The 15,587-nt window shown below is 39.4% G+C and overlaps 1 protein-coding gene across 3 annotated transcripts in view; it reads left to right on the forward strand.

Annotated features, from left to right (window-relative positions):
* The first annotated feature begins 6 nt into the window (after positions 1 to 6).
* Pias2 (protein inhibitor of activated STAT, 2) overlaps positions 7 to 15,587 on the forward strand; it is a 79,507-nt gene continuing 63,926 nt past the window's right edge. For 2 of the 3 annotated variants that reach the window (XM_013014895.1, XM_013014897.1), the window contains exon 1: positions 7 to 149. In XM_013014895.1, coding sequence (XP_012870349.1) covers positions 126 to 149 — 24 coding nt within the window. In that variant the 5' untranslated portion in view covers positions 7 to 125. Of the gene's footprint in view, positions 150 to 14,321; positions 14,431 to 15,587 lie in introns of all 3 variants that reach the window. The other variant, XM_013014896.1, reaches the window with a different exon arrangement.

The following is a 15,587-nucleotide window of genomic DNA, read 5'->3' on the forward strand; positions in this document are numbered from 1 at the left end:
GTCTTCAGCGGCGCCCAGTACAGGATGGTGCTGGAGGCGGCGGCGGCGGCCGTGGTGGCGGCGGCGTTGTTGGCGGCAGCGGGAGGGGGAGCGGTGGCGGCAGCGGAGCCCGCGGTTGGCATAAAATGGCGGATTTCGAAGAGTTGAGGGTGAGCCGGAGAGCGGAGGCGGCGGGGGAGGGGAGCGGAGGGAGGCGGGGAGCTGCAGCCGCGCTCCTGGCCGCCGCCTTCGGGGTTGGCGGGGCCGGTTGGAGGAACCCCGTTACCCAGCCGGCGTCGGAGCGTGCGGGGGAGGACCGGGGAAGCGGGCGCGGGGGCCCGGCGCCTTGGGCAGGGCACGTGGGCCCGACTCCCCGCGCCTGGAGGGCCGCGGGGGGCAGCGGCGTCTGCTGCTCGGCCGCGGCCTCCGCCGACGGCTCTGTGGCGAGCCTCGAGCCTCTGTGCCCGCCACTCCTTCGGGGGAGACTTTTCTGCTAGGGGAAGAAGTTGCGCTTAGGAATTTCTCTCTCCTGCTCTCATGGCTGATGCTGCCGTTGCCTCAGGTCTGAGCCGAGATAAGGCCCCTTCCTCCCACTAGTGCCTTCTCTCGGCGGAGCCTGGTGTGTGGGGAACACTGCCTTCAGATAATCGGCCTTAAATCCCGAGAGTTGGTCAGTGCCATGGTAGGAAACGTGCCAAGTCCGTGTTGTCATGTGCTGCGTCTTGTTTGTACGTTCCTGCTGCTTTGGGGGGGAAAAGATTGTTAGCCCTAGCATGAGATCATAACTTTATTGTTCGACACCTTTGTATAATTGGGATGGTTGGGGGGGGTGGTAAGTGGGGGGGGGGCGTCGAAGACTCCCCGCCCACAGAATATCCTTCAGAGAATCTTTTAACCGAATGAAACAAAACTCAGTGAGCCAAGTGAGCAGAACGGGACGCTGAATGACTGGAGACATAGATGGGCTATTTACAGATAAGAAACCCTGATTGTATTTCGAAAACATTTCAAAGTCGAGTGGAGAGAAATATTAAGTTAACTGCCACCACTTTGTACAGTCTGGGATGTGTGATGTTCGGGTTATTTTATTGGTTCCTATAAGAGGTTCTGGTTTTGTATGTATTTGTTTAAGGGTGGAGGAGGGGTATGATGTAAGTTGATTGTGTGGTACTTAAGTGGGCATCACCAAAAGGAAGGATGTTCTCTAAAGGGTTATTTGCACAGTACCAGCCATTTTCCCTCCTGCTGTTTGAAAAACAATTCTTTTCCTGTAAAAAGTATGTTATATCTTATAGTAATTTATTCAGAGAACCCAGGTCACCGTAAAGGAGATACAATTTTAAGTCTAAGCGTTTTAGTGGATCTGCTTCCCGACTGTGGAGCTTTGAACACCTGTGGAACTTTTGCAACAACAGAGATCTGAGCCTTGCCTTTATAAATTCAGTAGTCTCAGGGTAGGTTGAGAAGACAGAACCTCAAGGCTAAATTTATTTTTCTTTACCTGCAGAATTGCCTCCTTTTGTTTTTATTTTTGTTTTTTGTTTTGTTATATTGTGCCAGTCCTAGGGCTCATCAGTTCTTGGGCACTGTCCCTGAGCTATTTTGCTCAAGGCCAGGACTCTACCACTTAAGCTACAGCTCCACTTCTGCTTTTTGGTGATGAATTGAAGATACATGTCTTACCTTCCTGCCCTGGCTGACTTTGACCTTGATCCTCAGATCTCAGCTTCCTCAGTAGCTCAGGTCATAGGCCTGTGTCACCAGTGCCCCAGCATGTCTTCATTTTTGTGTGGTAAGAGATGCATATAGTTGTCTTCCTTTTCCAGGTTTTTTTTTTTTTCCCTAGTGAAAACTTTACCACAGTATTAATAATGCTTAACAGAAAGGAAAGAAATAACTGAATAGGGCAGAGAAGGCAGTCAGTGCAGAGATTGGAGTGGAATCAGGAAAAAGTTGTAGAAACAAAATTTTGTTTTTTGTTTTTTTTAAACTTTTTACCTCCTTTAATAATTTTGTTCTGTGAATAAGTATCATCTGACCCTGTAAATCAACTGTCTTTGCATCTCTTTGTTTACTCATAGAAGGTGGTGTCCCCCTGAAAATTCATAGTCCCTGTGATCAGCATAGACATGACTGGTAAGAGTTTTTGGAGGAGAGGAGAAGATATAGGCCTAGTAGCTGATGGAAGTTGACCACTCTTAACTTGTCTTAGTTGCTCAGGACAGATACATGTCACCTTACATTTAAAGATGAACTATCCTCCTTTCTCACACTCAATGCAAAGAGTGTTGATGACATATATCCTTTTGTAATATGATGCTTATTAAGTGAATAGCTGTGATCTTAATACTTCATGTGTTCTTCTAAATAGTTCATTCTTACAATTCTATGAAGAAAATGAAGCACAAAGATTAATCTGACCTAAATGATGGTTTGAGAATGTAAATAGGAATTTTAATATTAACTTTCTGTGCTCTTCAGAGACTTTAATGTTTTGCTTTTGTTCAGGTAGGCACCTGTGGGTATAGGTGGAGCTTCTATCATTTTACAGTTTATGGTGCAAATTAAATGATAAACAACACCCTTATGAAACATAGCAGTGGAAGGAAAATAAGAACTGATTGAAAAACCAGAAAGGGAGAGGTCTCTGAATATTGATATTCATGCTGAGTGAATTATAATAGGTCAAGGAAAAGTTACAGACATTCTTTTTTTTTTTTTTTTGGCTGTTTTCTTGGCAGTGGAGGAAATGGTAGGTTGATGTATATGTTATACATTTGACTTGTTAATACTGCCCTACCATGGAGAGGATTCTCTTTTCAGGGCCATTCCTTACAGAGTAAGGCCAGTATAGTTTGAGCAGCTGGTGCTGCACCTACCTATACTGGAGGTTGGGGATATGAGGAAAGATCACTCTCAATGTGGTTTAATGACCTCTGAGCTTCTAATTTTAAGTCTTGGGCATTAAAATGATGAAGCAGCTTCTTTAGAACTTTACAGAACTTGTAGAACTTAGGGAGATGCCTGACAATTTCAGGTTTTTGTGTTTTTTTGTTTTTTTTTTTGCTAGTCCTGGGGCTTGAACTCAGGGCCTAGGCACTGTCCCTGAACCTCTTTGTGCTCAAGGCTAGCGTTCTACCACTTGAGCCACAGTGCCACTTTTGGCCTTTTCTGAGTATTTAATTGGAGATAAGACTCTAATGGACTTTTCTGCCTACGCTGGCTTCAAATTGTGATCCCCATATCTCAGCCTCCTGAGTAGCTAGGACTACAGGGGTGAGTGAGCCACTGGCGCCCGGTCAGTTTCAGGTTGAAACTTGGTGAGCCAGTACCCAAGATCTTTTAGTCTGAATGACTAGTAAGGTACCAGCACACCTCTCTCCCATTCCAACTTCTACTGGGAGAAAGAATATGTTTCGCAGAGTTTCTGAGCAGGGTCCACTTCTAATCATCTTGCAGGAGTGGGAACACCCCAGTCCATTTTATACATAATGTTTTGGACAAACATTGAAATGATTCTCTCAGCCTGCCTGTGGCGAATTTGCTTGTATTGGTAAGTTTGTATGGACTATGATGATGTTAAAAAAATCCAAATGAGCTGGGTGCCGGTGGCTCAGGCCTGTAATCCTAGCTACTCAGGAGGCTGAGATCTGAGGATCGTGGTTCAAAGCCAGCCCAGGCAGAAAAGTCTCTGAGACTCTTACCTCCAGTAAACCACTAGAAAACCAGAAGTGGCACTGTGACTCAAATGGTAGAGTGCTTACCTTGAGCTGAAGAGCTGAGGGATAGTGCCCAAGCCCAGAGTTCAAGCCCCATGACCGCCAAAAAAAAAAAAAAGCAAAACAAAAATATCCAAATGACCCCGACAGAGAAAAGGTTCCCAGCCCTGATGTAGAAGAGAATGGGGTTTTGAATCATATGGTACAAACTTGATTTAGGAGCTTGCCCTGATACATTAAGGGAAAAGAGTGGGAAAGATCTCTCAGAAGGGAAAATGTGGCTGTTGTAATCAGAAATGATTATAATAGTGTGCTGAGTTGAAAATTTTCCAGGTGCCAGTGATGAAATGATTCAGTCCACTTGGAACTCACAACATCTGTGTTAGGAGTTGAAGGGATGATTGGCTTGTGAGCTAACAAGTATGTGAATTAACTAATAAGGTGTAAATTAATATGGTACAAGATCATAATTTCTGATCTGTTGGACTTCCATTGCTGTCATGTTGCTTTCTGCCCTAAAAATAATTTGTAAAGAGGTCAAGCACAGGAGTGGAGTTGTGTTTCTGTAACCACTCACCTTTTAAACCAGAACTGCTTTTTCTACTTTTGTCTTTCCCTTCCTGTTAAATATTTCCACTACTGCACATTATTGGTGGTAAGTCATTCCTATAGTTACTGTCTTTTTTTTTTGTTGTTGTTGTTCGGTCGTGGGGCTTGAACTCTGGGCCTGGGCGCTGTCCCTGTGCTCTTCAGCTCAAGGTGAGGGCTCTACCGCTTGAGCCACTGTGCCACTTCTGGTTTTCTAGTGGTTTTTATTGGAGATAAGAGTCTCATGGACTTTTCTGCCTGGGCTGGCTTTGAACCTTGATCCTCAGATCTCAGCCTCCTGAGTAGCTAGGATTACAGGTGTGAGCCTTGGGCGCTTGGCTAGTTATTGTCTTCTAATCTCAGCCACTTGGGAGGCTGAAATGGAGGATCACAGTTTGAAGATAGCTGGGCTAGGAAGTCTTTGAGAATATCTTCAATTAACAAAAAAAACCCAAAAACCAAGAAGTGTATCTGTGGCTCAGGCTAGCCTTGAGTAAAAGAGCCAGGGATCAAGACCTGAGTTCCAGTCCTAAGATTGGCGTACCCCTAAAAAATTCCTTGTTAAAATTTGTTTAATCCACTCTCCCTGTTTCTCTCCACTCTGAGGTGGAATGACACCCTTTTTACCTCCTCTTTCTTCCTCTCCCCTGCCAAGGATCTTCTCCCCCACCCTTTTTTTTTACTCTTCATTTCCTTTCATGCATTGAGAGTCAATTTATTGTGTGTAGTGAAGAATGAGTGAAGACTCATCCAGAGTCTGGGTGTGTATTTGGATTGGTAAAAGAACCAGTGATTGTAACTTTCTTTGTAGAATGTTTACTGAACCTGGTAAACTTGCTTTGGCATCATAAGTTAAATATAAGAGTTATCAGGTTGGGCTGTGCTATAGGTGTATCTCAGTGGTAGAGCAGCGCGCTTCAATGGACCAAGCCCTGGGTTTTGATTTCTAGTACTGAGAGTAGGAGAGCCTGGAGCAGAGTTGGATTGTTTCAGCAGCCTAACTAATTCTATAAATTGGCAGAACCGCCATGTGATTCAAAGCTATTATTAGGAGACAGAATTAAAATTTCCAAGGCTTTTCCTGAAATGCTTGTAAAGACATAACTGAAACTAAATTTAAGATGAAGAGGGCAGTTTTTGGTAGTCAGTAAACTAAGATCTGTACCCTTCCCCCAGTAAGCTTTTTTTTTTTTTCTGATAAAGTTAATACTTTTCTAACTTGAACATTCTCCATGTTTCTTTTTCTCAGCAATTTTGCCGTTGTTTTCTTGGGTTGGATGTCAACTACTTGTTCATAGATTAAAAAAAATGATACATAATTCACATGTCATAAAATTTGGCTAATGAAAATGTTGAATATGGTGGCTTTTACTCTTTTCACAGTTATATAACCATTACCATTCTAGAACATTTTTCAGATTCCAGAAGAAATCCCATGTTCATTACTAGCCATTTCCTTTTTTTTCGTCTCCTCATCCACTAAACTACTGTCTTCGAATATGACTGTTCTGAACATTTTATATGAATTAATGGATATTCATATAGTTTCATACAGCCTGGGGTGTTTTATGTCTAGCTTTCAAGATTCATTTATGTACTTCATTTTTTTTGGCTGAATACTATTCCATTATGTAGATATATTGCATTTTCTTTATCTACTAAAAAATTGATGAACATTTGGGTTGTTTCTATTCCTTAGCTAGTATGAGCACTTATTTATCAGTATACACATTTGTGTAGACGTGCTTTTAGTATTCTCAGGTAAATACCGATGAGCAAAATTCAGGCTATAGATATAGTTCAGCAATAGATCAATTGCCTAACATGGATTAGGCCCTGGTTTCTATCTCAAGCACCCCAGGTAAACATAGTGTTTCTTAGGTTTATTTATTTATTTTTGAATTGTACGGGGGCTTGCACTCAGAGCCAAGACGCTCTCCCTTAGCGTCTTCACTCAAGTCTGGCACTATGCGACTTGAGTCAGACCTCTACTCCTGCTTTTTGCTGGCTAATCGAATATAACAATTTCACAGACTTTTCTGCTCTGGCTCAGCCTTCTGAATAGATAGGATTATAGGTGTGAGCGGCCAGTGCCTGGCTATGTTTAACTTTTACATATGCTGGCAAAGTGCATTCTAGAGCTTTTCCATCATTTTATATTATCACATTATTGTATACCTTTTTGACTATAACTGTCCTCGTGGCTTAAAATAGTGTATCTTGGTTTTATTTTGCTTTTCCCTGATAACTGGTATTGTCTCTATCTTCATTGGCTTACTGGCCATTTGTGTATCTTATTTAGTTAAAATTAAAAAGTGATCTGAAAATACAGGCTTTCAAAAAGAATTTGACTTTACAGAGAATTCTCCATTTGGTAACTTAGGTCACTAAAAGCAGTAGTTGATTATATCACAGCAAATAGCATTTGTTTTGTATTTTAATGTTAACATTGGGAAATAAGAATTATCAGTTGCATGACTGTGGGTAACTTATTTGACTTATTTTCTAATATGAAAAATGGTTTTACTACCATACTCATTTTCTTATTTTCATTTATAAACCCCTCAAAAATGAAAGCAACATTTGTGCATCCAATAGATTTTTTAGACTTTTTCTTCTTAGTTCCACTTGACATTAGATCTGATTTTAACCTGTTTTAAGTGATTTTTACAGTACATTCAAAAAAATCTAAAAATACCATTTTCTCTATCTTGATTTTTCTCAGTAGATAAGAAATTAACATCATTTTTATTTAAGCATTTTGATTTTTCTAGCTGTACATTTGCTTTTATTGATTATTTTAAACTCTTTAATGAATTATTTTTCTTGACTTTGAATTTAAGACAGAAGAATTTGAAACCCATCCATTTTCTATTGCTGCTGCTTCTTGCACCTGCTTCTCCACCATGCCTGTTGTTTTATAACTCGCAATAAAGTTTTTTTTAATTTGTATATAGAAAGATTCTAGAAAGTAAGTATTAATGATGTCCCTTTTAATATGTTTGTTGATGGAGTTATTAGTCATGTTAGAACAGAGTATTGTGGGATTATAGAAGAAATTTTGTGTTATTAAACTGAGGTTCTTAAAGGAAAAACATAAGCCATGTTTGAGTGTACAAATCAATGGTATTATTTTTAACTATTAAGCTCTCTTGATGAGACTTCCTGGCATCTTGGGTTTTTTCTTTCTTTCTTTATTTGGGGACTTGCTTAAAGATCTCTCATTCTTGGTTAGGTCTGTGCCTATCTCCTCTTTTTTAGATTTTTTTTTTAAACCAGAATGCAGTCTTGAGTAGTTGTGTCAGTAGCTGGTCATAAACTTAACTATCTGAATGTTTGAAAATGGCTTTTCTTGTTCCTGAATGAAAGTTTAGATATGGCATTATAGTTATACATTGCTTAACATTGTGATACATTCTGAGAACTGCATCAATTGGCACTTTGATCTTTGTGTACACATCATAGTGTGTATTTACAGAAAACTAGATGGGATAGCCCACAATACACCTAGGCTACATATTAGGTATATGTGCATGTGGAATAGCTCCTAGGGCCATATGATGAACAAAAGAATACAGTAATAGGTTAAATCAAACATAAGGGATAATGATGCAGTGGATAAATGCAACTAGCAAAAAGGCTGTTGCCAATACAACAGAGCATACTGTTTGCAGTGAAATTTCAAAAATATTTACAAGTATATTCTAATGATAAAAAGTACTGAACTGCACAAAGATAATGGGACAGTTTACTGTTGGAGAGAAAAATATGTATTTGGATCACCATTAACATTATATACAAAATCAGTTCCAGATCGATATTTTTCAAATTTAAGAAACAAATGATTCAATGTTCTTTCTAATGAATGCATAAAATCTCTTTGTGTATGTATACTACATTTTCTTGACCTCTTTGTCTAGTGAGGGGCTTCTGGGTTGTTTCCATACCTTGGCTGTGATGAATAGTACAGTAGTGTGAACATGGTTGTACTAGTGGCTTTACTGTGTCCTGATATGTAATCTTTTGGATAAATGCCCAAGAATGGTATTGCTGGATCATAGGGTAGTTCTATGTTTAGTTTTTTTAAGGAATCTCTGAACTGCTTTTCTAAGTGGTTGAACAAGTTTACATTCTCCCCAAGATTCTTCAGAGCTAGAGATTTATCTTTGTTTTTCTTGACCTTTACTCCTTTTCTTTTTTGATGCTTTTTTCCCCCTTCAGTGCTACATATTGAACGTAGGGTTTCTTGAATGCTAACCACATGTTCTACTACTGACCTACAACTCTACTCTCTCTGAAACTCTGAATTTTTGAGGCAGGGTCTTGCTGATACCAAAGGCTATCTTTGAATTCTTTATCCTTATATCTCAAGCTCTCTAATTCAGATAATTTTTTTTTTGTCAGTCATGGATCTTGAACTCAGGACCTGCCTGGGTACAGCCCTTGAGCTTCTTTGCTCAAGGCTAGTGCCCTACACTGACCCACAGTGCCACTTCCAGTTTTCTTATTGTTAATTAGAGCTAAGAGTCTCATGGACTTTCCTGCCCAGGCTGGTTTTGATCTGTGATCCTCAGATCTCAGCCTCCTGAGTAGGTATGACTACAGGTGTGAGCCACTAGTGCTGGCTTGGGTGGGAGAATCTTGATAGGTAAATATTGGATAGCTCAGTATTATAATTCAGTAGTTTCATTAATATTTTGGAAATTTTCCTTGACTTTGTCTTTGAATCCTCTCTGGAACTTATTTCAACAATTTTTATTTATAAGAGATTTGCCAGTTCTTTTTTCTCTCTCTTTATGATTTATGGGGAAATGCCTTGAGTTTCTCTTTTAAAAAGGTTATTTGGAAATAATGATGTGTGTTTAGGTATATATCACACTAACCATACTAATCTTTATCTTTAAAATTCTTAGCATCGTTTGTGCCTATCAAATAATCTAATAAGTAAGATATAAATGAACATGTTCTTATCATCCATTGGGATAGTTATTACCAGATGTTATAGCATATATCCACTGTGAACCATATCTACCTTTATAATAAAGGTAGCCACTGTCTGTGCAGGACTTTAAGTTCATCATTTTGTGTTGGCTTTTATACTTTTCACATATATAAATAGTTTATGCTTTGAAGACTGGTGCTGTCACGACTGTAGTCCTTGCTACTTTAGGAGGCTGAAATCTGAGGATCAATGTTCACAGCCAGCCAGGCAAGAACTCTGTGAGACTGTTATCCAACTATCAAAAAGCCAGAAATGAAGCTGTGGGTCAGATCAGTAGACCGTTGTCCTTGAGCATAAAACTCCATGGAGTATGCCCTAGGAATGGTGTGCGAGCACACACACACATTTAAGCTTTGAAATTGTCATAACTGGGATACTGTACATATTGGGGGAGGTATCATTTTCTGTTTTCCATTATATGAATATACCTCAATTGATCCATTGTCTTGGTAAAAATTAGTATACTTTCCATTTTTTCCTATTATGGGATCCCACATCCTTTATTTACATTTCTAAAATCCAAAAAGCTCTGAAAATGGAGACATTTAACATTTCAGCAGACTTGGCTGAAATTGCCTTGTATTAGTCTACTTTGTTCTCTTGGTCCCTTCCTCTCTGTCCCTTCTTGCCTTCTTGTTTTCTTCCCTCCTTTGTAGTGACAGATATCAAGCACAGGGTCTTAGTCATGATAAGTAAGCACTCTACCCACCAATAAGTAACATTCCTGCACTATTTTGTAATCTGAATCAAGCCTCTTTTTCTTCCCTTTTCCTTTGCCCTTTGTGCTCCTGAGGATCTCAAGTACAGTGCCAAATAGATATCTGTGTTGGGGGCATCCTTGAGGTTGCTCCTGATTTTAAAGTGAATACTTTCAGGCTTGTTTAGTTCAGTCTGAATTCTTGCTGTTGGTTTGTTTTGTATAGATTCTTCATGTTTAGGATATTTCTTTGCTAATTTAAAGAATGAGAAATCCGGGCACTGGTGGCTCATGCCTATAATCCTAGCTACTCAGGAGGCTAGATATGAGGATCACAGTTCAAAGCCAGCCTGGGAATATGACTCTTATCTCCAATTAACCAACAGAAAACCAGAAGTAATGTGGCTCAAGTGGTAGAGCACTAGCCTTGAGCTGAAGAGTTCAGGACAATGCCCAGGCCCAGAGTTAAAGCCCCTTGTCCGCCAAAAAAAAAAATGAGTGGAGAGCTAGGAGCATGTCTCAAGTGATAAGAACACCTGCAGAGCAAATAATAAGGCCCTAAATTCAAACCCCAGATTGCCCTGAGAACCAAAAAAGAATGGGGATATATGTACATACTTACACATATATGCCTATGAATATAAATATGTATGTAAAATTTTATTTTGACAGGGTTTGAACTCAGGGTTTTATGCTTGCTAGACAGGTGATGTACCTCTTGAGTCATACCTCCAGTCCTTTTTCTCAGGTTATTTTTGAAATATGGTTGGTTTTTTGCCTACGCCAGCCTAGAATTTGATTCTCCTATTTATACATCTCAATACAGCTTGGATGATAGCTGTACCCTGCTATACCTAATATATGTTCAGATGGTATCACAAAATTTTTTGCCTGGGCTGGCTTTGCACCAACATCTTTCCAGTCTCCTGGATCTTTCAAGTAGCTAGATTACAGATATGAGACACCAATACCCAGCTATGAATTATGTCAAAAGCTTTTCTGCATCATTGAAAATATCCTGTGTTTTTCCTCTAATCTGTGAAGCTGGCAATATATTATTGAACATGCCTCTGTTCCTTGTAATCTATTAACATAGTCAATGAATTGATTTTCTAACACTTAAAACTTAGTGTTCCAAGTATAAATTCTATCCTGATCTATCTCTTTTCATTATTAGACTTAATTTGGATTTTTGTCTCATAAGGAATAATAATAATAATAATGCTAGTACCTTTTTAAAATATACCTCTTCTGGAAGAGCTTATGTGGTATTAGAATGATTTATTTATTTATTTATTTAATTTATTTATTTTGGGTCTGGTCATTGGGCTTGAACTCTGGGCCTGGGCGCTGTCCCTCAGCTCTTCAGCTCAAGGCTAGCGCTCTACCACTTGAGCAACAGCGCCACTTCTGGCTTTTTTCTTTTTGCTTATGTGGTGCTGAGAAATTGAACCCAGGGCCTCAGGCATGCAAGGCAAGTGCTCTACCACTGAGCCATCTTCCCAGCCCTAGAATGATGTATTTCTTAAATGTTTACTAGGACTTGTAAAATTGTTACTGGTATTTTCTTTGATGGACATTTAACTGATTCTGTTACTTTGATTATAGGATGGTTAATATTTTCAATTTTCAAACCGGTTTTAGTAGGCCATACTTTCATAGAAATTTATTTTTCCATAGTCTTTGAGAGTGTGGCATAAGTTCTTAATGTCTAATATGCCAAAAGATTACTAATAGTTAAGTCTACAGAGAATGTATGCTTTTTGGTGTTTTCCCATTTCATTAATATCAGTCATTTCATATGCTTCCTCTTTGGGGATTTTTTTTTTTTTTTTTTGGTGGGGCTTGAACTCTGGGCCTGGGCTTTGTCCCTCAGCTCCAGCTTAAGGCAAGTGCTCTACTACTTCATCCACAGAGCCACTTCGGGGTTTTCTGGTGGTTAATTGGAGATAAGAATGTCACGGATTTTGCTGCCTGTATTGGCTTTGAACCTTGATCCTCAGATCTCAGCCGCCTGAGTAGCTAGTATTAACAGGTATGAGCCCTTCTTTTGGGATTTTAAAAAATTTCTGACATTGAATGCCTTTTATATACTGTAGCATAGGCATTTAAGATCATAAATGCCTTTGTCTGCTTTTCTTTTTTTTTTTTCTGCTTATGTGGTGCTGAGGAATCTAACCCAGGGCCTCATGCATGCAAGGCAAGCACTCTACCACTGAGCCAACTTCCCAGCCCTTTGCCTGCTTTTCTTGCATTACACAAGTTTAAAGTATAATGATTTCATTATTTAAAAAAAAAATTTTTTTGTCAGTCTTGGGGCTTGAACTCTGGGCTTGGGCACTGTCCTTGCGGTCTTCAGCTCAAGGTGACCACACCACCACTTAAGCCACAGAGCCACTTCCGGTTTTCTAGTGGTTTATTGGAGATAAGAGTCTCAAGGACTTTCCTGCCCGGGCTGGCTTTGAACCGAGATCCTCAGATCTCAGTCTCTTGAGTAGTTAGGATTACAGGCGTGAGCCACTGACGCATGGCTTCTAATTTTGTTTTCTACTGTAGATTCTTTCATTTATGAGTTAAAGATTTTATTTCCCAAACATTGGAATTTCTGTAGTTAATTTTGCTTGTGTTGTGGTTAGGCAGCATAGTTTGCATAATGAATGTGTGGCTTGTGATTTTTCTTCCCTTATGATGCTAGGGTTCAGACCACTGGTAAGCAGGTGCTCTGCCATTGAGAACTCTTTATTTTGTAGCTAAATCTGGCCTTAAGTTTGAGACAAGATCCCTCTTGCCCCAGATTCTCAATTCTAGGATTACAGACAGGCATATAGCATCACTTCTGGTACATGTATGGTCAATTTCTGTCTACTTTTGTTTTCCCTTAAGAGAATATGTAGCTTCCCTTGTTACTGATGTAAACTTTCAAATATGTCTAGTAATTGAGTTTGATGGAAACATTGTTTATGTCTCATATCTGTTTTTCTTAAAAGAGCAGAGACATGTTCACCTTTGGAATTTCTATTTTTAAAGATACACTTTTAAATTATTAGTTCATGAGAGTTTAAATCTGTTTTGTTGCAACTTCTAAGTGCTGTTTGTATTAAATACCACTGTTTGATCTTATTTAAATCAAACATTTTTGTAGTTTTAATCCTTATTAAAGAGTTAAAAAATGGGCTAGGAAGGTGGTTCAGTGGTAGAGCGCTTGCTTTGCATGCCTGAGGCCCTGAGTTCGATTCCTCAGCACCACATGAGCAAAAGGAAGAAAGCCGGAAGTGGCGCTGTGGCTGAAGTGGTAGAGTGCTGGCCTTGAGCTGAAGAGCTGAGGGACAGCGCCCAGGCCCAGAGTTCAGGCCCCACTACTGGACCCCCCCCCCAAAAAAAAAAAAAGAAAAAGCCAGAAGTGGTGCTGTGGCTCAAGTGGTTGAGCTGAAGAGCTGAGAGACAGTGCCCAGGCCCAGAGTTCAGGCCCCACGACCACCACCACCAACAACAACAAAAAGAGTTAAAAAATTTAGAAAGGTGCAGATGGTTCAAACCTGTAATCCTAGCTACACATGAGGCTGAGATTGAGGATCACCTTTCGAAGCCAGCCCCAAGCAGGAAAGTTTGTGAGACTCTTCTCTTAAATTAACCAACAAAAAGGCAGAAGTGGAGCTGTGGCTTAAGTGGTTTAGAGCCAATTTTGAACAAAAAAATTAAGGGACAGTATCTAGGCTCTGGCAAGAAAACAAAAACAAAACAACTCAAAGCTGTATGGATATAAGAATGATATTTAGCTGGTTTCTAGTGGCTCATGACAGTAATCCTAGCTACTCAGGAGGGCGAGATCTGAGGATCATGATTTGGAAACTATCCTTGAAGAAATTTTGTATGGCTCTTAACTCCAATTAACTACCCAAAAACTGGAAGTGGAGGTATGGCTAAAGGGTAAAGCACCCAGCTTTGAGCAAAACAGGTGAGCTAGAGCTTGAGGCTCTGAGTCAAACCATAAATAGCAATGGTATGGGAACACACACACACACAAAATTTCGGATCATACAATGTGAAGCTTTTTAGGTACTACCTTTTTCATTCAGCATAATTGGAAAAGTCATGTGGATTATTTATAAACGTGCCTTTTTATTGTTCAGTGTGTAGTATGAGTAGTGTGTTTAACCATTCACCTCTTGAAGGACATCTGGGTTGTTAATAGTTTGGGGCTAATATGTTAACAGTCCTATAAACACTGTGTATAGGTTTTTTTATGAGTGAAATGTTTTTTTTTCTTCTGGGATAAATACTCAGTAGTGCTTATTGTATATGCAACTTTTAAAGAACTTGCTGAACTCTTTTCCAGAGTTGCTGTACCATTGTACATCCCTACCAACAAGGTATGAAGTGATCCAGTTTCTCTGCATCCTTGCCAGCATTTGGTGTTAACACTGTTTTTCCTTTTAGCCATTCTGGTAGGTATCTAGTGATATCTTGGTTTCCTGATGGCTAGTGTTGTTAAACATTTTCATGTGCTTATTTGCCATCTGTATATTTCCATTGATGAGATGTAGATGTGTCCATGTCTTTTATCTTTTTTGGGGGGCGGGGGTTAGAATATTTTCCTTTGGCTATTGAGTTTTAGTATTTATATTTAGTATTTATTCTAGACACTATTGTTTTGTTAGATACATAGTTTGTAAATATTTTCTCCAAACCTGTTGACTTCTCTTCTGTTTCATTCTCTTAAAGGGATCTTTTACAGACATTGTTTTAATTTTAATAGTCTACTATACTTATTTTTTTTCCTAAATCTTGCTTGTGTCAAATCTAGGAACTTTTACTCCTGCCTAGATTCTGAAGATTTTTCTGATTTTTAAAAATAGTTATATGATTTAATTTTTACATTTGTCTGTGATCCTTATGTAGAACATGTCAGATTTATATGGAAGTTCATTTTTAACAATCTGTGGCTGTGTTGTTCCATAGCCACTTACTGAAAGCCTATCTTTTCACCTTTGTCCAAAATTATTTGGGGATGTTCATGAAGATCTATTTCAGCTTCCTTGAGCTATATATCTTCCCACTAGTAGCATACAATCCTTATTACTGTAGCTAAGTTATGGAAATGGATAGATTGATTTCATCTGTTCTTGTTTTTTTTCCCTTAATTGCTTTTATTTATTTCCTCTTCCCCTCTCTTGTCTTCCCTCCCCCTTTCTAGTCCTATGATTGAGCTCAGAGGCTTTAAATAGGCCAAACAAGTTTTCTACCACTGAGCTATATCTGTAAGCCTCCTTTCTTTTAAAAAATTGTGTAGCTCTTCTAGTAGTTTTTTCTCTTTATAGGTAAATTTAGAATAATCTCATCTGTATTTACAAAATATCTTGCTGGGATTTGTATATTTATTTTGGAAACTTCTATCTCAATTTGGATAAAATTGACTTTTTTTTTTTTTTGGTCGGTTGTGGGGCTTGAACTCTGAGCCTGGGCGCTGTCCCTCAGCTCTTCAGCTCAAGGCGAGCGCTCCACCACTTGAGCTACAGCGCCACTTCCGGTTTTCTGGTGGTTTTATTGGAGATAGGAGTCTCACGGTCTCTCCTGCCCGGGCTGGCTTTGAACCTCGATCCTC

Source organism: Dipodomys ordii, unplaced genomic scaffold, assembly GCF_000151885.1.
Source record: "Dipodomys ordii isolate 6190 unplaced genomic scaffold, Dord_2.0 Scaffold25, whole genome shotgun sequence".
Classification (NCBI taxonomy): domain Eukaryota; kingdom Metazoa; phylum Chordata; class Mammalia; order Rodentia; family Heteromyidae; genus Dipodomys; species Dipodomys ordii.